The sequence below is a fragment of the Solanum verrucosum genome, unplaced genomic scaffold (assembly GCF_900185275.1).
Source record: "Solanum verrucosum unplaced genomic scaffold, falcon-dt-bn FXZP01000267.1, whole genome shotgun sequence".
NCBI classification, from domain to species: Eukaryota; Viridiplantae; Streptophyta; class Magnoliopsida; order Solanales; family Solanaceae; genus Solanum; species Solanum verrucosum.
The window spans coordinates 707,559-732,596 of NW_026019869.1; the positions used below are offsets into that span (position 1 = coordinate 707,559).

Consider the following 25,038-nt stretch of genomic DNA (forward strand, 5'->3'; position numbering starts at 1 on the left):
CTTCCCAAAGAAATTTGGAGAAAGTGAAGGGAAAGAAATCCATGCGATCGTTGTAGTTGTCTCTTCTTCCGGATTGAACATTGGATTCCACTTCAAGGTTCTCATAGGGAAGGACCAGTTCCTCTGTGTAATATAGAAGGCAGGCTTTGATAATAAGTGCACATAATCTTCTAATAATGTCGCCCGTATCAGTATATGCATGTTGCTTAATAGCCCAATCTTGCATTCTCCTTTCAGTTCGCATTGCTTCGGGATCAATTTTCTCAACTCTTGTATGTCTGGCCATCTATAGGAGAACTTTCCAATGACTGCAAATTCAAGGTTCTCATTGATAATCATCTGTTCTACCTATTCCTGCTCCTATAGGACGATCGGTTCTCCATGAAGATAGGTTATTGGTTTCAGCTGAATTGGCTTAGAGTTTGAATTCGTGGGCATTAAAGAGCTTGCATATGAAGGTTTATTAGGTATAGCAGGCTGACCAACCTCCATTGAGGGTTGGCCAGCATCCATGGTGGTCATAACCACCGGAAAAATGGTTTGACAGTGGCGGCAGGGTTTAGGTCTTTTTTCAAGTCAAGTATACACTTTTTTTTCTTTCCACCATTTTCATCTTCCTTACAAACATCAAGTTTATCAATCAACCCAACTCACTTCTTCCTTCCTACCATCAATATTATCAAGTCTTAAACCTTTGATATATAAAAAAAAAACTCAAATTTTGGAGGAGTTGACGATATGTTTCATGTTTTCATCATCGATGACCGCAACAACAATTTTGAAAGGTAAAATCTGGCGAGAGTTTTATTCCTAATCGTTTCATCCACTATTTGATTGATACTCAAGTTATTTTCATGGATGAATTTGTCGAATTCTTCAAATTGAGGTAATGGATACATAACAATGGATCTTTTCATTTCTATTTTCAAAATCACATATGGGTTTCGTTGACAATCCAAAATTCTTTCTGAACTTGAATTTAAATTATTAAACTAGGGCACCAAAAATCAAGATAAGAATTTTCTAACCCATTTGTCCATGTGGTTAGGCATGATGATTTACAATTTTAATAATATTACTAAAAGTTGGTTTCAAAATTTCCTAATTTCATGCACAAATTGAATAATCAAAATTCTAGAATCAAGAGGAATAATGAAATTCCATGGTGAATCCAATGAATGTGATGGTCGTGGAGGCTTAGAGAAGGTGAGTGAACTCACTGTGCCACATATTTTAAACAATTCAGGGGGTAATAGGACACCCGTGAAGTTGGAGTGTATAGTTGGGATTTCAGGTATAATTTGAGGGGGCTTTAGACTATTTTCTCGCCATTCTTTTGATACAAAAATATTTACGACAAAAATGACTTTAATTTTCGTTCAAGGGTGTAATTATGTACGCATGATCTAAAGGGCTTAAAGACAATAATTATATTTCAATTGGGAAGTTAAAGAAAAGAAAATTGAAAAGGAATTGGCATATATTCACTTATATATTATAGTTACACATCAAGTTTCTTGTTGTGAAAGTGAGCAATCTCACCAAGTTCTTCCACCTTGGTAGCCAACAATTCAACCTTGTCCACCATCTCTAAAATTTGAAAAATAAAGCTGGCCAATCCAAGAGTACTTTCATTATCAGTCGAATTATTATTATTGTCTAAGTTTACAAGGAGGCTTAGCTCTTCTCTCATGCATTGTGTTATCAAACTTTTGGCACGACATCTTTTCATGTCTCTTATGCTATCTCCAAGTTCCATCAAAATTGTTGCTAGTGACAACCCTATTTTCTCGCATGGCTCTCTTATGTTGTCTCTTTCCGTTGGGGACGACTGAGTAGTATCAAAAAGAAATTATATTAGTTACGAGTAATTTAACGACAAATAAATGAAAATGAGTTGATATATGAAAGAAATAAAGTGATTAACTTGAAACAAGAAACATATGGTCATATTACATGTCTTGTAAGATCTTTGCACATATAGTAAAGAAGGGACGGCAAAGGCCTTCGCATTTCCATCCCTTATATAGATAGAGAGGAAGGCTAGAGCTTTAGATTTTTTCATATTGTCAAAAAGTTGAACAATGATTTTCTTTCGTGTTGTTAAAGATTTGAATAAAGAAAATAGACGATGAGTTTCTAATTGAATTGATCAAGTCATTTGGCTCCCCTTTCATTAGGTTACTAATTTTCTTGATTTTCTGACACTTGATAGATGTCAACCCCATACATGGTCTTATGATTTTACAGTGACATGTGTTTTTGGTGAACACTTATTGCTTATAAATGATATTTTATCTCCATTATACATGGTCTTACGATTTTATAGTGACATGTGTTTTTGATGAACACTTGTTGCTTATAAATGATCTTTTATCTCCATTTAATGTCTCACTTAATTAATCTTTCATTACTTTCATTATCCAGAATAAATTAAAATTCACAAAATGGTTTTTTATTTGTCTTAATATTAAATATTTCGAACTAAATTTAATTTGTCAAAACAACTAGTACTATTTGAGACTAGAGGGTGTATTTGATTTTTGTCACTTTACTCCTTTAATGGTCAATTAAATTAATTTTTTAGTCATGGTTAATTTTCTTAAACATTTTTTTAGAGAAACTTTCACATATAACAAACATAAAAATCATATTTGTATGTTATAACTATAGTTTGCATAATTGCGCTCCATAGCAAATTTTATGTTTGTTATGAAGCTTTTGATTTGTATAATTCGCTAGAAACATCCAGTTTTTTACAAATTGTTCTGTTTTGTATAAATTCATTTATACATTGTAATTTGTATAATAAGATCTGTATTTCTATAATTATAAGTGTATGGGATAAAACTATACGTATTTGTATTTGTATATACACTTTTTTCTCGTTTTATACAAACACAAACGCAGTTTATACATTTTATGTATAAAATGGCTAATTGTATAACGAATCAGATGGCAAAAAAATGAGATGTTTGCTGCGAATTACAATTAAAATAAACTATGGCTATAACATTTAATTTGAATTAATAGTTTGCTATTTCATATAATTTTCTTTTTTTTTATACTATTTTGAAAACGAAAAATAAACTATATCTTGGAGTATTTATTTTTCACCTGTCTGACTGATTGAATGCATCCTTTAAATGAGATGATCATTGCTGCAAGTTCCCTTAAAACTTCTCCAATATTCAAATACTTTTCCCATGGATAAAAAAATCCAAATTTTCCATGCCAAGGTTCCCACTTTGCAAAATTTGCCTGAAATATTTCACATTTTTAATTATTATAACAAAAATAAAATATATCCAAGATAATGGATTTCCTAGTAAGATTTTAACTTTAGTATAGAGCGAGTAATTGTTGATTATTATTATTATACCAATGACTCATCACTAGACTTGGAGTGCATCACTGATTTGCATCCACTGATGTCAATTGTTGCCTTTTTTTCCTCATCATTGGCTATCACAAAATATTCCTCTAAGCACCCTGAAATTATTAATAAGAATAAACACATTAAATAAACGAGTTTAATTATTCTATAAAATATAAATTATTGATCTAATTAAAATAACTGCATGTAACTGTTTATAATAAGTTAAATTAGCAATCGAGAAAAAGATATTTTGATAGTATAAAAATTCTTTATATTGTTTTAAAACCACTAGCAATAATTAAGATACTATTAGGAAATTTTATCAAAATTATAGTATTAATTATGTAGATTTTGTCATGACTTAATTATACCATTGTATATTTGTATTTGTTCTTCTTTTTCTTTTATCTTAAGGAATTTGATAATACCAAAGGACCCGTTTCTTGACGATAAAAATTATTTACTTCCTCCGTTTCAAAAAGAGTGGCCTAGTTTAACTTGATACGGAGTTTAAGAAAATAAAGAAATCTTTTGAATCTTGTGGTTCTTAAATAAAGTTATGTCAAATGTACAAAATTACCCTTTAATCTTGTGTCCTTAAACATGTCATGTAGAAATGTGAAATTAAAATGTTACCAAAAAAAGGAAAAGGTCAATCTTTTTGAAACATACTAAAAAGAAAAGCGAGTCATTCTTTTTTAAACAGAGGGAGTACTGTTTTTTTGAAATATTTTGTTTTATTTTATTTGAAAGTTGGTGTTTTGTCGTAAAAAGTCCAAATTCAATTTTGAAGTTATATTTCAAATTTAGAAAATAACTTATAACTTGTTTTCCGACTCACTTTTCACTTTTAAAGTACTACATTGAAGCATGAACATTGTTTCAAATATATCAACTCCAACTCTATATATTCCAAAAAAGAGTGAAAAATATTTGAAATCTACGACGAAACACCTACTAAAGTTGGATATAAATTGTCCATGTTTCTTTTAAGTAAACTTAATTATTATTATTACCTTGGATAGAAGTGGCAAGTTTATCAAACTTAGTTGCAGTGGAGAAATGAAGTTCATCACCAGCCCAAATGGGATATATGAAACTTGTAAATATGCAAACAGCAAAGCCCATCACAATGTTGGACAGTCTCTCTCCAGCCAACTTCATTATTTTGTCTGCTCTAACACCTGATACTACTACTAAACTGAATGTTAATATAAATATCAAAACTCCATAGTCATATTTCTTCTTCACACTTGGTATCAACCTCGAGTATGTTGCACCAACACCTGTTCCATCATACAACGTAACAATCATTTTCTATAACAACATTTAATTATAATCGTAAGTTTTTTTCTTTAAATGACCTTTATGTTATGTAATATGATATATGTTCTCAATAGTAACATTTCTTCCATATAGCAGTAAAATAATAATAATAGAGAGGTTAACTAGACTCATTGACTGCATTACCGTTGTTAGATTCCTTTATTATTATTGTAGGTTATCTCAGTAATGGCAGAGTCAGGATTTTCATTCATTACGATGGTTCAAAATATGAAAAAGTAGACATACAAAGAAGTTGGAAGGGAATTCAACATCTACTATATATACGTAAAATATAATTTATATTTTACGTATATATATAATTAAGCAGTGTAAGTATCACGTACGATTCTCTAAAAAGGGAGCAGCTACAAGTCGATTTTGCTTTGGGGTTCAAATGAACCCTTAGCCCCTTACTAGCTTTGCCTTTGTTATCAGCTTTATTTTTTAGGTTACTAATCTTACTTATTAGGGTCAGTTATATATAATTATTGTTCAGGTTATCACCTTGATAGATAACCACGTATAACTGTTCAAAATAAGTTAAATTAATAATCTGAAAAATAAAGCGGACTTAACCTAGCTAAAATAGTGTTGAGGTCATGAAAGTATTGTTAACTACCAATGATAGTGACAGAGATGCCAACAACTAAGGCACCACCAATTTCACCACTTTCATCAGCTAAGGTTGCAGCCAAACATCCCAATCCTCCGCCCAATACGGTACCAATCGCTCGGTTTATCCCTTTGCTTAGTGTAGCACCTGCTCGGACAACATGCTACACTATCAGATAAATTTAACTTATATATACAGATAGTAGTATAAACAATTTTTACACTATCAAAACAAACCTATGAAGAATTCAAAGACGACAATCACAGTTATAATAGCCCACATAGCATTTTGTCCTACTTTTTGGAATAGAGGATCAAGCAAGTACAAAAGTGATACCAATACTAAAGCAATACCAACTTTGACACTATGTATAACTTTCTTGATATCCAATTTGGCTATTATTTCCTTGAGAAATGAGACAATATCAATAAAGGAAAGTTTGGTTTTGTGTAATTTGTTTTGGTCATGTTGAGAAATAATAATAATATTTTCTTCATTTGAAACAGGTACAACGTTAGAACTCATGATGATGACTTTAATTTGATCTTAATTATATTTCTTCCAAATGTTGTGGAGAATGGAATAAATAGTTGGAGAAGGAATTAATCATATAACTTAGAAGATAATAATATTGTCTATTTATAGAACTAGTTATAATGCAGGTCTGATGTGGACACTAGTAAAATGTGGTGCACGCTTGTTTGGCCAAATTACTAAGACAGGTATCAAATACTATGAAATTTCCATGTTATCCAATTTCTAGTACTTTCTAGAATTTAAAATTGTGCGACCAATTTATTTAAAAGTTTTATCTTTTAAAGTGAACATATAAATATTTGGTTTTTGCTTTTTCATTTTGAATCCCAAATGTTATTTGATATTATGTTGAATTGTGAAACCAAATTATTTAAATTGTTAAAAAGAACACAATTTTAATGTTTGGTTCCAAAATAATTTAATTTGAACATTTTTCGTTTTACTCTTAATGATACGTAGAAATAAATGATATGTTTAAGATTATTATATTAAAATTTATATATATATAAGATTATAATTACAAAATTTATTTATTTTAATAGATTTGTAGTTAATAATATTACATCTCTAATATTTTTACAAAGTGTAAGGATATATATGCAGTGGCTAAGAAAAGTTTCACTAAGAGGTTTAAAATTTGAATAAGTAGATACAAAAATTAGTCGACGATGAATTCGGCATTTACTATATACCCAAAAATATTTAAACATATCTAAATAGTACTAATACTGTGTAGGCATTTGGCCATGCGATATATCACGATATGGTATCGTGAGATGGAATCAGCGTTTGGACATGCGATTTTATGCCGATTTCATATCATGAGATGTGATTCCATATTCTCCAATAACCATTATATGAATTATATGGGAATTCCATATCATGATTTGAGATATTTTTATACAAAAATTGATCCACGAGTTTATACTTTGTTGAAACAACCCCACATTTATATCTACTAACCATTTATTTCATATGTAAATAAAATTTATAATCATATCATTACTTTTTAAAATTTATTATTCTCACCGACATAAAATTTATTATTTTCACCAACATATAGTCACTTTAACTCACACCAACCGATTGTTGAGTAATAAATTTGTTTTGTTCATTTACTCCAACACTTAATTTATTACTTCTACCATTTTGTACTTATTACAACTATAGTTATATCTATTTGAACATGGAGTGAAAAGGCAATCTCTTCATTTACTCTAATAAATTGATATGAAAGTTAGGTTGGATAGGCTTTGGGTATTTTTCTAACCATCATTGCACGAAATGATAGTCAACGCTCGGCAAGTGAAACTTTTCAATATTCACTTGAAACAATTAACATGCATGTTAAAATAATTGTCGAGGCAATTAGCAAGATGGCACCAACATTTATATAACCAAAAAATATGACAGGTGTACATTCCAAAATTCGACATAATACTCGATTTTGGAATAACATTTTTTTTATTAAATTAAAGTTAGATGAAACAATTACTTAAGTGGAGAACAAATAGCTTTGTAATAATTTATTATGTGATTTTATAAATTTTTGTTTATTTGATAAGATTGAATAAACAATTGGGGTTATTTTAATAGTTTTACAACTTATGGGATTTTTATGTTTATGAGAAAATATACAACACAAAAATTCCATATCGCATGTCTAAACAAACCTTCAATTTCATCTCATGATTCCATATCATGATACCATATTATGATTTCATATCATAATTTCATATCACATGGCCAAACGGGCCCTAATTATAATTTTTCACCGAAAAAGATCCAAAATGATACTCTAACCCCGTACATACGCGTCTTTTAGCTTTTGTGAGCTACAGTGACTTTAAGTGGCTCACGCACCATCCTAAACTTTGATGGTTTTTGTTCACACATTCAAAATCTATGGGTTATTATTATTCTCTCCGTTCCTTTTAAATTTACTTCTTATATTAAAAAAAATATTTTAAATTATTTTGCTTATTCATTTTAGGAAAAATAATGTAATTATATGATTTAAAATAATATAATTTCTAAAAATTCTTATCATTTGAATTAATTATAAAAATCTTATTTTTTTCTTCTTTCTCTTAATATTCGGATACATTACTCCACCTCTATAAGATATACTATAATTTTGCTTATGTACAATGTATCTGGTAAAAATGTTTAGATAACCCCAATTATTTCAAATCTAAATCAGTATGAATCTGATTTATAGTTATGTATGATACATAACTCATGTATTATTTTATATGTATCAGAAGAAGGAGTAATGTATCCGCACATTTTTTAAATTTCAAAATCATTGTAATTTGAGAAACTTTCGAAATAAAATGTCATTAGCATCAAATTATTGGAATTTATGTACTTTATACTATTAAAAGATATGTAACAACAAAAAAAGGAGAGTTTTTGTTTTGGTTAATGAATTTGGCTAAAGAGATTAAACGATGGATTTTGAACTTTGAAATTCGTACTTTTTGTGTAGAACTACTTATATGCAATAGTGTTCTTCTATCATATAGACTATAGTTTTTATCAACAACGTAACATAAGTTAGGACTAATTAACTTATGTTTTTAATATTAGGAAAAAGTAATGACAATAAGGCTATGAGTGGCACATGCTCATAATTTTTCATAAATAATCATCGTGCTGTAAAAATAAAAGTTAGGGGCTTCTCAATCAAATTATAATTTGTACAACTTTTAAATTAAACAACATACATATATGTGTATATCTTGTTAATTCATCATTAAGAGTTGCAGTAGACGTAGGAAACACACCAATGTACCAATAATTTGTCTAAATCAACAAAAGTGCATTATATTTTATGGCAAACCAGAAGAAAATCTATCGTAATCCTGAGGTTCCAAGTTTGGAGTATTTTTAGCTGAAGAAATATCTCCTATCGTGGTCGTCATTGAAATATCCTAATTATATATATAATTAATGTATATTAAATGAACATATAATTTGTATATAATATACTTACTTATTGCACGCACACAAATTATACCAACTAAAATTTGTAAACCATAAAGTTTTAGGTTATTTGTTACTATGGATTGTAATTTGTTGGGACTTGGGTTGTTGTCTGGTGTAAAAATTCTATTTTTTGAAGTGGTGTTGTCTGAATATTGCTCGAGAAGTATATATATGGGTCATCGCATGAATGTTCTTATTTTGGGGTGGTTATTAATTTTTGCCTCTCAAAATGATGATCTTTAATTTTCGTCTTTTGGTACTTTAACAGATCAAAAAGTGGTTGAAAATACTTTTGGCATAAAGAAAAATACAAAAAATTATACTATTGCAAGACATAAGTTTAGTTTCAGAATATCAAGCCTTAAGAAATTCATAACTCATTAATTATGCTTAATTCCTACATCCGAACTTATATCAATAGAGGCATAAATTATGATGATTCAAAATGGACAAAGTTATGCCTTTATAGACGTAACTTATTTCTACAGAATTATTACTCTTATTTTAAGCTCTTTAAACATATAATGCAAATTCCATGTTTGGTTGATCAAAATGTTTGGTAAGAAAACAAGTTTCATAAAAATGAGGAGAATGACTTCTATAAGTAGGGAAAACAAGTTGCATAAGTGACATTTCAAATTTGTTGTCTTCTCTCACCCTCCCATTCTCATAATCCCCACCCTTGACCATCCCACCCCCTCCACCATCGAACCCCACTTTCTGTTTCATCTCGTCTCCCTAGTGATTTGCTAGATAACATATAAATGTAAGATACGAGAATACTATTTTCTTATTTACTTATCAATCACTTAAAATATAAGTTCAAAAAATTCATTTATTTTCCAAAAAAAAAAATATTCTATAAATCATTTTCCATAGAAAACATCTTCGTTCATACTAAACACAAGAGTTAAAAAAAAAGGATGGTTAATTTGAAGTAGTGGGAATTGATATTTTGATAAGATGATCTCTTGACTAATTGGAAAAAGTAGTATAATATGGTGCGTTGCTTATTATAATGTTAGGGCCACTACAATTTGTCCATTATTATTCAGTTTATTGTCTGTTGGATTCTTAATAAAACCCTTTTTTTTTTTCTTTCCTACTTACTTAGTTTGCTATTTTATAATTTCAGATATTCTCGTCTCTCAAAAAAATATTATATATATCCACCCACCTAATTTTAGCCAAAGCATATACAATAGCATTCACGCCCACTAATTATTATTCCCTCTGTTTAAAAAAGAATGACCTATTTTCCTTTTTAGTCTATTTCAAAAAGAATGATCTCTTTCTTTTTTTGGTAATATTTTAATTTCAACTTTTCACGTGACATGTTTAAAGCCACAGGATTAAAGGACAATTTTGTACATTTGACATAACTTTAATTTAGGACCACAAGATTCAAAAGTCTTCTTTATTTTCTTAAACTCCATACCGAATCAAATTAGGCCACTCTTTTTGAAACGGAGGAAGTACTTAAGTAAAAGATCAAAAAATATTAAAATATTATTTTATTTATATTACAACGCTTTACAAAAATAAGGCAATGCCTGGGGCCTTCAAAAATTGGAGGCCTCAAATTTTGGAGAAGAACAAATTATGTGTTAATTGTTTTTGTAACAAGGCAAATTTTGATATGTGTTTACGATAAATCGCTATAGTATTTACAATTTATAGTTATTTATAGGATTTTATAGCAAATTTTCTTTTCTCTCTCCCTCTTTCCCTTGCCTCTCTCCTTCCACTGCCCCCGTTCTCTCTCTCTCCTATCAATAAAAAGAAATTCATTCAAATATATTATGTATTAATTGTATTCGAAAAATTATTTTGTATTTTGTATTTTGTCTCAACTATATTTATTTTCTTTATCAATTGTATTTGTGATTCATACGAATACAATATGCATTCATCTTCTTCGTCAAATGTATTATGTATCAATTGTATTATATTGTATGTTGTATCATGATGTATTGTATTATGTATCAATAGTATTTGTGATACAACGAATACAAAATGTATTCATCCTCTCTCTTCCCTCTCTCGTTCTCGCTTGCCTCTCTCTCGATCTCGCTCGCCTCTCTCCTCACTCTCACGATCTTGCTCGCCTCTCTCCTCACTCTCACGATCTTGCTCGCCTCTCTCCTCACTCTCTCGATCTCGCTCGCCTCTCTCCTTCCTCTCTCGATCTCGCTCGCCTCTCTCCTCTCTCTCACGATCTTGCTCACCCCTCTCCCCTCTCTCTCGATCTCACTCGCATCTCTCCTCCCTAATGTGTATTCATTTTGATACAAATCAGTTTATATATTTTCTTCTTCGAAACATGCGAAAAAATACAACGAATACAAATGCATACCAAATCAAAGTGTACTTACTAATTAGTGAAATTGTAGCTAAGAAATCCTATTTAAGGTCTAAAAAGTCATATTATTTTATTTTCCTTCACCCCATTCAAATAAAAGAAATCAAGAAAACATTGTTTTGCCTTCTTACCTTCTCTTGGTAACACTCACATTTGTTTCAACTCCTTTTGTACTCTTTTTGTTTGAATCTTTGATAAATTAGAGTAATACTTTATCGAAAATATTAATCAATCTTCTAAAAGTGTTGAATAAAATGAATTGCATATTCTCTTTTTTATTCCTTTTTAAATTTTCAAGCATTAGAAACATATTAAAATATGGTGTATCAAGTTATCAACTTCTTGAATCAGATTCTATCTCTTATCTTTATTTTAAAATTTTCAACTTATAACTTATTGAATTATGTTAACAATTCACATAATGATTGTCTAAAAAAATGAATGTTTTTCAACGTTGAGTTGATAAAATCTTGTATAAAACTAATAATTAAAAGAAAAGTTATTCGAACAAATCATTTAGATAAAAAATATTAAGTAATTATTAACATTTAAAAAATTAGAAAAATAATTTTTAAATAAATACATATGAATTTTATTTAGATTTTAGGCCTCTAATTGAAATTTCGCTGCTTAGGTCTAAAACAAGTGAAAAACACACAACTTACTGCCATTAATATACCAAATTCAGTTCAAAACTTCAAATACAATAGGTTACATTACCAGTAGAGGTGGATTTTAAGATTTTAATTTAACAAGTTCGACTTAAAATCTTATCAATGAGACATCAAATTTTTGAAATTATGAATTTGAATTTAATTAATTATTTGCTTGTACTCAATATCTGTAACGACCTGATTCCATCGTTACGAAAAAGTCAATGAAAAAAGAATTGGGACCAGAAAACTTTTTCGTAGTAACTTGGAATTTTCCAACCTAGATGAGTATGACCCGTGATATCACGGGCCCAACATTTAACTTTGAAGTGGTTATTTTTTTATGCTTTGAAAAGTCACTCTAATAAAAAGCAGGTCAATACTACATTTGCAGAAAATACCACTGAATGTAGAGACTGAATTTTGAATTTTATGCTCTAAAATTACAAATAATTAAATCCATTTAATTTATTAGCAAAGTATATCAATTCCCGCACCATCAAACTCCCGTAGTAATTAAGAATTGGAGTTATTGGACATAGGAAAAAGGCAATATGCTTGATAACACTATTCTTACAATGAAAGATCTAACATAATGTGACTAAAAATATTACACTATTGCCATGAATTAGCACCATTTGTCAATGTCAAATGATACAAAAATGAAAATTTTGGTCCGTAATCTTGTTACTTTTATGTTAATGAATGATAGCCAGCACTAAAGAGACATATTTATGTTAGAGAATTAGATTTTCTATAAAGTAAAAAAAAAAATCCTCTATAGCAACTTTCAATATGGGAATGATATGGAATTACCTTATCATTTTTCTTTGGACAATCTCATGGATAAGGTAAATCACTGACATTGACAAATGGACCAATGACTTGTTATATATTGACTTATTGTTGTGAACATGATTATGAACTATGACTTATGACTTCTTAAAGAGTTCTACTTAGTGTAAGTGGGGGTATGAGACTTCATTCATGCATTGCACAAGTGGTAAGAGTGGTTATGGTGTGGATTCTCTTATTGAAGCTTGTGAAATTGTACGGTGCTTGTAAATGATAATTGATATTGTATATGTTTGTTGTATACATGTTTATGATATTGTAATGACTTACATATGTTTCACTTAGTAGGATAGCCGCGTGATCCTACCAGTACACGGTGGTTGTGTACTGATATTGCACTTGCTCTTATTTTTGTTGAGTACAGGGCATCTTACGGCGACTATTGATGTACCTCAGCTATGTGACTATTGAGCGTGATCGGATTCAAGGGTGAATCAGTTCTTTCAGACTTCTATGGATCCCTCTTGTTTAAGTACACTCTTTTGGACTCAGACTATTGGTTAAGTTGTTGTTTAGTTTCGGGGTTGTACCCCTTGTTCTTAGACTTGTCGTTAGTAGAGTTTTGATACATTGACTTTCAGGTTCTAGGCATTATTCTTCCGCAATAGTTATTAATTGTTTGTTAAACCTTTGAAGTTTATGGGAACTTCGCTATTTAGTTTATTTAACCTGCTTCCGTAGTTTAAATTGTTTAATTGGGCTATAGTAATGGTTCTCCCACCGGAGAGTTAGTGTAGGTGTCACTAACGACTGTTTGGGTCGTGACAATATCAAAAATACCAAACTCATATAATAGATTTTGGCCTATTTTTCTTTTTTGTCAAATTTATAATTTTAACTTTTCACGTGATATTTCAATATATGTTAAATTTAAAATTATAAAATTTAATTTTTTTATTTTCGTAACTTCGCATCAAGTAATCCAATCTATGACGACGAAAGTGTATTATTTCCACCTCTAACATCATAATATATATTATAATATACCATATTTGGGTTGTACTTGGTCCGTCCTCTTTGTGCCCCACTTGCTACTACTTGCAAAAATCGAGATGATAATTGATATCCACCCTGGTTCGCAGAAAATGAATGGACAGGAGTAGAGAGGACAAAGAACCCATATCTCCATTTTATCATACAAAAGATGGATTTTGATATGATCATCACTCTTATTGACCAAATATTGTAATATAATATATTATCACTTTACATGATTTCACATTATATAATAAGTACACAATAATAATAATAATGTTTCTTAGTCTTTTTAAAAAAAAATATTATTTGATATTCGATATTCGTATGAATTTATGTTAGAAAGTTTCATATTGAAAAATAAAGTACTCTCTAATAAAGGTGACTCTGTATTGAGAGAGACTCAAATCAAATTCAATATTTCAGAGTAATTTCCCTGGATAGTCACCCATGTTTGAGAAATTACCTTGAAATATCACTTATGTTTGTTTTAGGACCATAATATCACCCAACTTTACCTTTTTTCTTCAAAATATACTTGCACAAAAAAAACATTATCTCTCTCCTAATAGGATGCCATGTCACATTATTCCTTTTTCATTATTAACATTTTTTTAAAAAAAAATTAGACAACCCATTTTACCTAGTAAAAAAAAATTACATAGCCCAAAAATTTCTACCCTAGTTCTAGGGGATTAGGCGGCAAATCCAAATATGAGCTCCTCCGATTCTTCAAGAAAATATGTGGCATCCTCCGATTTTTCAAGCGAGATAATGTTTTTATATGGACACTAATGGGCAATGGCACCTTTTTTGTCGAGTCCGGAGCCAAAAGTGTAACTTTTTTTCTTTAAAAAACAAAAAAGGCACATCAAAAAAAAAAAATTTAACAAAAGGGAAAAATCGCTCCTGACGGAGCGATTTTGTTTTGACAAAAATTGATGCCGCTCCACTAAAAGAAATAAAAATCTCTGCCGATTTTCTCAAAAAAATATTTTTTCTTTAATATCGCTGCTATAACAGCATTTTTATATTAAAAAAAATAAAAGCAAAATGTTGCTATTGCAGCGATTTTGTTTAAGAAATTATTTTTTTAAAAAAATAAAAATCCTACCCTTGCAGAGAATTTAATAAAAATTAAAAATAAAAATAAAACTGAAGCCAGCGATTTTCATAAAAAGTTTTTTAAAAAAAAATCTTTACCCTTTCAGCGATTTAAATGAAAATTAAAAAAAAAAAAAAACTAAAAATCGCTGCTTCGGCATCGATTTTTTCTTTAAAAAACTTTTTTATTTTTAAATGGCTGCCGCCGGAAATTTATGTAATTTAAAACTTGTTCTTTATGTTTTTTTTTTTAATTCCTTAACAAAAAATCGCTGCTATAGCAGCGATTTCACTTTCTTTTTTTTATAATAAAAACGCTGCTATAGCAACGATTTTAAAGAAATAATAATTTCTTTATTTTTGAGAAAATCGCTGCCAAATGCAGCGATTTTTATTTCTTTTAACGGAACGGCATCAATTTTTGTCAGAAGAAAATCGATCCGTCAGGAGGGATTTTGCCCTTTTGGTTAAATTTTTTTTTGATGTGCCCTTTTTGTTTTTTGAAGGAAAAAAATGACCATTTTAGCTTCGGACTCCCTTTTTGTTGATATTTTAATTCATTAGAGTAATAAGGTAACCATATTGTCAAACTACAAAGGATATAATGTTTTTAAAGAATTTTAAAAAATGTTAATAATAAAAAGGAATTAAAAAAATGTTAATAATAAAAAAGGAATTAAAAAAATGTTAATAAAAAAGGAATAATGTGACATGGCATCCTATTAGGAGAGATATAATATTTTTTTTGTGTCAAGTATATTTTGAGGAAAAGAGGTAAAGTTGGGTGATATTGTGGTCCTAAAACAAACATAAGTGATATTTCTAGGTAATTTCCCAAACATGGGTGACTATCCAGGGAAATTACTCCAATATTTCATCAGTTTCATCTCTTCCTTTTAACAGGTCCTTTCACTACATCAATATTATAGATATTGAAGAGTTTTTTTTTTTTTTAATTAAGAAAATACATTTGTTTTAGAATCTAATACGATTAAGAAAAGGGGCAAATTCTAATAAATCTTACCTTGTCTTGATTTTTCTAGTAAAATAATATTTTATTGTTGCTGCTTGTCATGGTTTTAAAATAAGGCTAAATATATTATGACCTAAAATGATTTGAAAGATATGTCATTTATAAAGATGCAAATATAAGAATGTTGAGGATACAATTCATTATTCATCTCCATATGTAGTACTCAGGACAATATCTTCATTATATTATTATGAAATTAGTTGTAATTTGATTTGAATTTTTCTTCAATATCATTAATTAAATCGTTGGTTCTGATATCACTTGTTGAAATCAAAATAATATGGTATTATGAAGAAGTTAATAATTGTAAATATTGATGGCTTGAAATCAGTTGACAAAGAAATTTAAGTTTAAAAAACATAAGTAATATTTAATATAATTTGGTCAAATGATCTATGTTTTGAAAACAAATACAAAAATCATAAAACTTATTGAGAGAAAAAATCTCTCCCCTAAACAAAATCTTTAACGATTATATTATGAATACTATTATGTTCTTTAGTGAGAGTAAAGATGATAGATATAAAAGAGTTCTTTTGTACAAAGAAAATGTTTCTAAATTAAAACATAATCACAATAAAATCCAAAATAGAAAATTCACAACAAATTCTAACAAAAAAACTATTTTACACATATTAAATTGCAAATATTACTAGCAAACCAACTGACTCATTAAGTTCATTAAAAAAGAAATCGCTATCTATCTATCAAAAATAATTCCATCGTTAAAATTCAAACTCAAAACATCACATCAAAAGGAATGAGAAAAGACATTAAAAGACACCTGGAGTTGTTCTGAATTTTTAAAAGGCGAAATGGTCTGGTAAACCCCTATACTTGTTTGAATTTGTATTGTAGAACCTTCTACATAACTCCTTACCAACTGAACCCTTAAACTCAATCAAAACAAGATTTTTAAACCCCTCCTACCATGTGTGTAATTCACTCGCCCATAAACAGATGACACGTCAGATCCATGTCACATAAATCAATAACATGTCATAATTATCTCCATTAACTATATTTTTAATTATAAATCAAAATATTAAATAAAAGGAAAAATAATAAAATTTTAATCTATTCAATTAAAATAAAATTTGGGACTCCACACACCAAATCACCCGCCATCTTCTTCTCCCCAACCCATTTCCACCGTGAAATAGCCTCAAGCCACCAGATCAGAAAGCCGTCGCCGCCACTCTTCTTGCTAGCGAGACAATATTCTCTCTCATACCCATCTCTATCTCCGCCGTACATTCTCACCATTTTCCTTTCCTCCTTTTTCAATCTCACAAAATCAGCATTCTAGGCTGCCGCATTACCAGCTTTGGCAAGCAAACCTTTTCGCCGTGGTGACCAACTCCTCTCACCCTCACCCACCTTAGTCTCCTTTCCATTGTCTTCCTCTCACCGCACCACCAGCAAACCAAGACTGCCTCTCCTCTCCATTCTCTCCGACAACCAACAAACCTTCTCGCCGCCTCCCGTTCGAGCGAAAAATGGATTAGTGTTAATATCTCTGCTAAAGTGTAGAGAAGAAAGAAATAAGGGATTAGGGGCAGGGGTTAGGGCAGTGATTGGGTTATCTAAAAAAGAAAGTAAATGGGGAAGAAGAAGATTTTTTTTTAAAAACAATTACTATTTTATTCTTTTATAAATTTAATAGCTCTTTTTAATTCAGCTATGATGTTTACTTGCTTACACGCGAGTGTAATCACACACAACTGCCAACTCAGCCAATTTAATGCCACATATAATGGGTCAACGGTCAGAGGGGTTCGATATATTGCAATTTATTGGGTTTAAGGGTTCAATTGATAAAACGTTAAGTAGGAGGGTTCATAATACAAACGTGTACAAGTACAAGGGTCCACTGGACCCTTTTGCCTTTTTAAAAAGACACATGAAGTTTGTTGGCGTCCTATTACCCCATGAAACTATTTCAAATTGCAACAATTAAACACTTTTGACCCATTTTCACAACAATCGTGTTCTCACATCTGGAAAGCGCATTGAGGAGTAAAAATAAACCCCCAAACCAGTGTAAAAATGCCATGTGGGACTGACAATTTGAGTTTTCTTCATTATTAAAATACCTACTTCCCATCTTCTCCAAAACCTTCATTGATATATGTTGAAGAGCTTTCTATCTACAACCACACAAAAAAATTCTTCATTCTCAATGAAATTTTCATTTAGCTTTACTAGCTTCAACTTCTTCTTTTATTTTATTTTATTTTAAAGTTATGAGATTAACGAATTTGTAAATCCTAAAAGTGCAATTGCAAACAAATTTCAAAACTAGATCAGTGAAGAAACATTCATACTCAAATCAGTCCTAAACTAGCACTACATACACATGAATAATAGATAGCACAAGAAGAAAATAACAACAAATCACTATAAAAATGATTTTTCAAAAAATCACTACTATATATATATATATATATATATATATATATATATATATATATATATATATATATATAATATTTTTTAACCAAAAATTGCATTCAAATCAAGAAGCAATTAACATGTGAGCCTTCACTTCTTCGTTTTGACTCCATAATTCAAGAAATTATCACTGCAAAACTAATTTATTGTGACTATTGGAATGCTTAGGATTTTGATCATCAAAGAGAGAGAGAGTATAGTGAAAATTTGAAAGGGGTTTAGGGTTAAATGGAGTGGGTCATGATTAAAATGTGAATGGGTCAAGATTTTATCCAATTTTTACTAAATGGATTGAAAAAAATATGTAATTATATTATTAAATGGGGTGAGACTCACGCACATGCATTGAGAATGCAGATTGTGTAAAAAGTGCGCATGTATTGTAATTTTGAAATGTTTTGTGGGGTAATAGGACTCCCACAAAGTTAAGGTGTCTTTTTGAAAATTCGGGACAACTTCAGGTATCACTTTATGTCTTTTTTGAAAAGGAATTTCATTTCTATCGGTTCCCCCACATTCTTTTGATGTGTTACTAACTGTTTATAATATGCATGAATAGATAGTTTAAGATCAAGTAAATAACCTTATAGAACTTATTAAGCTACACTAAACTTATAAAATTCTAATACATTTTTGTTTATTTATTTATTTTATGGAAGATGCGTAACCAAAAAAGACAGTGGTTTGAAGATGCACCACACGCATAGAACACGGCAAAATCAAGAAAAATAATTAAAAGGAATTAGGTAATACCAAAAAGAAAAAAAATGGTTTTGTTTTCTTGACACTTTTTGGCTAGTGATTGATTGTACCCACTTTGTTTTTCTTTTTATAAAAAAACAAAAGTATTGGTATTTATCATATGAATAACTCTCAATATATAACTAGATATAGTATGTCCGTTCTAAGCACGGGTCCAACGAATTTAGCTTCCTTGTATTAGCGTAGCATTTATTCTTACACTTGGTAAATATAGAATAAATGAAATTTCATAAATTTAAACTTACAAAATGATAGAAATATTGAGACAACACATAACAAACACTACTTGATAAGAAAAATAAACTTTTAACTTTAACTTAATTTCAAAAGATAACTCATACGGAGAGAATTATTCACGATCATAACAAAATCAAGTTCCTCATCCACAACCAACCGGGGAAACTTCATATGACACGAGATACTTCTTTGTTATACTATAAAGTAAGATTACAATAATACTTTTCATTCAAATTGAATAATCTATAAATTTAAGATTACAATAATACTTTTCATTCAAATTGAATAATCTATAAATTTACAAGTGTTGACAATATTAGCAAACCGTAATATGAGGCTCGTAGGGAAAAGGAAGCGGGTTATGGTTAATTGAAAAGGGAAAAATATATCAAACTGCAAGGCTCTTCAGTTTGAATGAGGTAGGTCAAAACATTAAGGTTATATCAAGCATTGAGGTCTCATTAACTATGATCATCCATACAGCCCAACTGTTTTTAAAAAAACTTGAAATTTAACATCTCTAGTAGTTAACCAAACCTAATTAACTATGCACTGCTCTGTCACCAAATACCCATTGAACACATGTTCCATGGCTTATCTCAGTTCTCTTCTAATAGAAAAGGAAGTGTAAAGTTTGTAGGTTGTTATTCTCGTGCTCTTCCAATCACATGAGATGTAGAAACCCATTACGTTTAATCAACACATGGTTTATGTTCAATGTGTTTTATGCCTTTCTTAATGGAAGGGGTAATAACGTAATTTCATCAATAAATGGAAAGAGACTGAAACTTACATATAAATCACATTTGTTGAAAGCGTTTTATGTCTTTCTTTCTTGGCTCAATTAATGTTGAGTATAAAATGAAAAAATAATTATCTTTTATCGATATGATAAAAGTAATAAATATATTTCAAAAATTGTAGACAAATAAAATTAAACGGAAGGGGTAATAATGTAATTTTATTAATAAATGGGAAGAGCCTGAAAATTACACATAAACCGCATTCGTTGAATGCGTTTTCTGCCCTTTTAAAGGAAGGGGTAATAACATAATTTCATCAATAAATGGGAAAAGACTGAACCTACACATAAATTGCATTCGTTAAATGCGTTTTATGTCTTTCTTTTTCAGCTCAATTAATGATGAGTATAAAATGAAAAAAATAATTATTTTTTCTTGATATGATAAAAGTAATAAATAAAAGAAGTAAATATAATTTAAAAATATTGGACGAATAAAATTAAACAGAAGGGGTAATAACGTTATTTCAACAATAAATGGGAAGAGACTGAAACTTATATACATAAATCGCATTCGTTGAATGCGTTTTATGCCTTCCTTTCCAAGCAAATTAATGTTGAGTATAAAATGGAAAAAATAATTATCTTTTCTCGATATATAATAAATATATATAAAAAAAAAATTGGACAAATAAAATTAAACGGAAGGAGAAATATGTAATTTCAACAATAAATGAGAAGAGAACTAAACTTAGACATAAATTGCATTCGTTGAATGCGTTTTATGCCTTTTCTTAACGGAAGGGGTAATAACGTAATTTCATCAATAAATGGGAAGAGACTGAAACTTACACATAAATTAAATTTGTTGAATGCGTTTTATACCTTTTTTCTCAGCTCAATTAATGTTGTGTATAAAATGAAAAAATAATTATCTTTTCTCGATATGATAAAAGTAATAAATAAAAAGTATATATTTCAAAAATTGTAGACAAATAAAATTAAACGGAAGGGGTAATAACGTAATTTCGACAATAAATGGGAAGAAACTTAAACTTACACATAAATCACATTCGTTGAATGCATTTTGTGCCTTTATTAATGGAAGGGGTAATAACGTAATTTCATCAATAAATGGAAAGAAACTAAAACTTACACATAACATCGCATTCGTTGAATGCGTTTTATTCCTTTCTTTCTCAGCTCAATTAATGTTGAGTATAAAATAAAAAAATAATTATCTTTTCTCTTTATGATAAAAGTAAAATAAATAAAAGAAATATATATATTTTTAAAATATTGGACAAATAAAATTAAACGGAAAGGGTAATAACATAATTTCAACAATAAAAATCGTGTCTTAGAGTTTCATCTTCTCTCTAATACTCCTGATAAGGCGAGAACAACTAAAATCCATATGAAGTGGTTTTATCCTCCCTTTGGCTTCTTAAAACTTAATGTTAATTGTGCGTTCAACTCGACGGGTGAGGGAGATGACATTGGAAGAGTCATAAGAAACCAAAGATGCGATTGGATTACTAGTTTTATTTAACAAAAGCATGGCCCAAAATCACACCATGACTGAGCTAGAAATCCTTCATGTTGGTTTTTCTCTGACTCACTCCCTCAAGATGAGTCCACTGAAAATTGAAACAGACTCCATTGATATATTGCAATTGGTAGATCATATTAAATCACCTTATCCTTGAATGCAGTTCATTGTTGAAGAGGTTGCAAAATCCAATGGTCCACAATAGCTTTAGAAAAGGGAATTACGTAGCAGATATTTTGACTAAACAAGGTTCCAAGCTAACAAGATATAATATCATCCTACAATTCCTTCCAGATAGTGTCAAAAGCCAACTTGCTAAAGACAAGGATATAGTAATCACTACTAGACTAGTTTAGCCTTCTATTTGTAATAAGTTAGTTCGTTTTGGAAATCTTATCGTAATTACTAACCCATTTAGGAGTCAGACCCGACTAAACAACATTGGGGGCCTAAAGCGAAACTGAAGAGAGGGATCCTAATATTTTATTTTGTTCATCGTATATACTTTTATTTAAAATCTATTTTTCTAGCTATTTTAGATATGAAGTCATTAGATACTGTTTTATAATCAATTTGTTTTAATAATTCTTTTTCAAATGGTAATATAGCTAATTCATGAGACATTGTTGATCTTAAAGAAGATTTAAACAATTTTAATTTTGAAAAAAACTTCTTTCGGCTGAGGTAACGGTTACAGGAACTATTAACATTATTCTATAAGCAATATGTGTATTTGGAAAAGAATCAAGTCTTTTTATTTGATTGAATATTTTCGTTAGATCATTATCTTCTACTTGTATTATTTCCTTTAACCATTTTAATTCAAAAAATAAATTTAAACCATCAATATCAGAATAACTATTCTTGTTGGATTATAGAACTGTAGATACTATTAGTACTAGTAGAAATGATGAAAAAGTGAGGTTTCTTGAAAATGATTGTAATATATTTGATGGGAATTGGGTGTGGGAGGAGAGTTATCCACTTTATCAATCAGAAGATTGTATTTTCTTAGATGAAGGTTTTCGTTGTTCTGAGAATGGTATGCCTGATAATTTCTATACCAAATGGCGTTGGCAGCCTAAAGATTGCAACTTGCCCAGGTTTGTGTTTCAATCAACTGAATACTTAATTATGTTTGCGTTTGACCATAGTTTTTTCAAATACTTACTAGTAAAATATTTTGAATCATTAATTATTATGACTTGTAGCAGTAGTACTTTTTACTAAGTTCCTAAATATGTATATTTTATTTCCAAAAATTTGGAGATTGTATGTCTGAATTCACATCAAACATTAGTTAGTTCGACCGTCGAAGGATTTTCATAAGATTGAACCTGGAAAACATAATCTAATGTTTTTACTTTACTTTTGAAACAGATTTGATGCAAAACATATGCTAGAAAAGCTGAGGAACCAGCGTGTAGTGTTTGTTGGTGATTCAATAGGGAGAAACCAATGGGAGTCTCTTCTCTGCTTGCTGTCTTCAGCAGTTTCTGATAACAGCTCTATATATGAAGTTAATGGTAGTCCAATCACAAAGCACACTGGTTCTTTAATTATTAAGTTCAATGATTACAACAACACGGTTGAGTACTACCGAGCTTCGTTCCTAGTGCTGCAGAGTCGTCCGCCTGCTCGGGCTCCTGGAAATGTTAAGATGACCTTAAAGTTGGATCAGATGGATTGGAGTTCTGCTAAGTGGAAAGATGCAGATTTATTGATTTTCAACAGTGGTCACTGGTGGAATAATGAGAAAACCATTAGAGGGTAAAATCTTCTTTTCTTTCCTATCATCAAAAGGCATAATTTTTGTTTGGTTGATGTCTGATAAATGGTAATATTATATAGTACAAGGCTTACTTGAGGTTTCTAAGTGAAAGGTCGTGCTAACTTTAGGGGACAATCGATGGGTTCTACCTATTTTTTAAGTAGAATAGGAAAATCTACTAGAGTGCTTAGTGCTAGGTTGATATCGTTTTTGATGGCCGAGAAATTCCCATGGCAAATGATTCACGGTTTGAAACTTTGTGGATACTAGGCCTAATCCTCTACCCTGTCCACTTAAATTCCAGGTTTTTGTCTGCGAAGGTTCAAACCTCTGACCTAATCCACACATCCCGTACTACACTCTTATCACTAGACCAACGTTCTAGGGGAAAATAGGGCAGATATTGTTAGTATCTTTTAATGATGGTTAATGTAGCTAAAAGCTCTACTGGGAACCTTTATCTTTATGTTATTAGTATCTACATCTCCCTTCAAGAGAAGCTAGAAATAGGAATTTGGGCTGCTTAATAACTATTCAACCATATAAGGACTATGTTATAATAGAAAGTTGCCTGTTTGAGAATGCTAGCAATAAAATTTCACAGTGTCAGAATCCTCAATAGGCATTGAGCTACTAAATAGCAAAAAGTTCAATAAATAGTTAATATGCCTCAAGATACAAGTAAGCATTAACAGAGCATTTCCTAGTATTGGATCTCTTCATGTGCTCTCTTTGCACAATGTTGAAGGGCTAAATGAACCGATGGTTAGGTTGAGTACTGGAAAGTTTGATTTCCAATTTCTTCAGTCAGCTCCTACTTGGTTCATAAAGGTGTACCTTACATACTCCAAATTCAAATTTGTTTGATGGAATTAATGGTAAATGGATCTGAAATGATACGCTAATTCGACACAATGAACTTTCATGGAAAATCTCAAAGGGTGGCAAAAGGTTATAAAGCAGATACATTGATTTTGAAGGTTGTTAGTAATTCAGTCTCCATAATTGTCTGATAAAAGAGCTTATTGTAGTTCTATTATGTAGTAACAATGGTAATTTTGTTAGGATCAAGAAACCATAATTGCCTTTTTTTCTTTCCTTTTCCTTGGGATAACTAACCAAATAAGGCTGTGCATTGGAACTTAGTTCTCTCTCATTTTGATTGACACTCAAATCAGTTGGATTTCTTGTTCCCACCACTAAATTGTGTGTAAACGTGAAAGCTTTGAAGTGTATATTATCAAGATTTGTTGCTCTAGGGGAATACAATTACTCGACAATCTGTGAAGATTTACGAGCTCTGATTCTTTCCATTGACAGGGGATGCTATTTCCAAGAAGGCGGAAAGATCAACATGACGATGGATGTGGAGACGGCATTTCAGAAGTCAATTGTAACATTGGTTGATTGGATAGGCCCTGAAGTGAACATGTCCAAGACTAAAATATTCTTTCGTACTTATTCTCCTGTACACTTCAGGTAATTCTTCTCTCCTTTTGTTTTGTTTTGTTGTTGTTACACTTCACATAATTCTCACTTCTGATCTATCAAATCAGGTTGTCGTACATAATGAAACATAATCAATCAATTATGCCTCAACCAACACACCTTGAATAAATATTGAGGTCCTTTTTGTAGTATGTCATATTAGAAGTGTGAAATGGAGATTAGTTGAGACTCATCTAAGATCCA

General features: G+C 30.1%; 2 protein-coding genes across 5 annotated transcripts in view; one reads left to right on the plus strand and one right to left on the minus strand.

Moving 5' to 3' along the window:
* LOC125818747 (protein trichome birefringence-like 11) overlaps positions 1 to 25,038 on the plus strand; it is a 97,832-nt gene that overhangs the window by 21,615 nt on the left and 51,179 nt on the right. The window contains exon 3 of one of the 4 annotated variants that reach the window (XM_049498264.1): positions 24,667 to 24,825. The exons of the other annotated variants lie outside the window; for them this stretch is intronic. Coding sequence (XP_049354221.1) covers positions 24,667 to 24,825 — 159 coding nt within the window. The remainder of the gene's footprint in view (positions 1 to 24,666; positions 24,826 to 25,038) is intronic. 4 annotated transcript variants of the gene reach the window in all.
* Positions 1,502 to 5,843, minus strand: LOC125818794 (aluminum-activated malate transporter 14-like). Its single transcript, XM_049498307.1, has 6 exons — positions 5,555 to 5,843; positions 5,325 to 5,465; positions 4,396 to 4,665; positions 3,383 to 3,492; positions 3,118 to 3,261; positions 1,502 to 1,831 (listed from the first exon to the last, which is right to left on the minus strand). Exons 1-6 carry the CDS (start codon positions 5,841 to 5,843, stop codon positions 1,502 to 1,504), a joined length of 1,284 nt encoding a protein of 427 aa, XP_049354264.1.

Coding starts and splice junctions, on each gene's coding strand:
- LOC125818794 (XM_049498307.1), bottom strand. CDS start 5,843: ATGAGTTCTAACGTTGTACCTGTTTCAAATGAAGAAAATATTATTATT. Junction 4,666..5,324: donor CATCTCTGTCACTATCATTG/GTAGTTAACAAT, acceptor ATGATGGAACAG/GTGTTGGTGCAACATACTCG. Junction 1,832..3,117: donor GCATTCAATCAGTCAGACAG/GTGAAAAATAAA, acceptor GATACTACTCAG/TCGTCCCCAACGGAAAGAGA.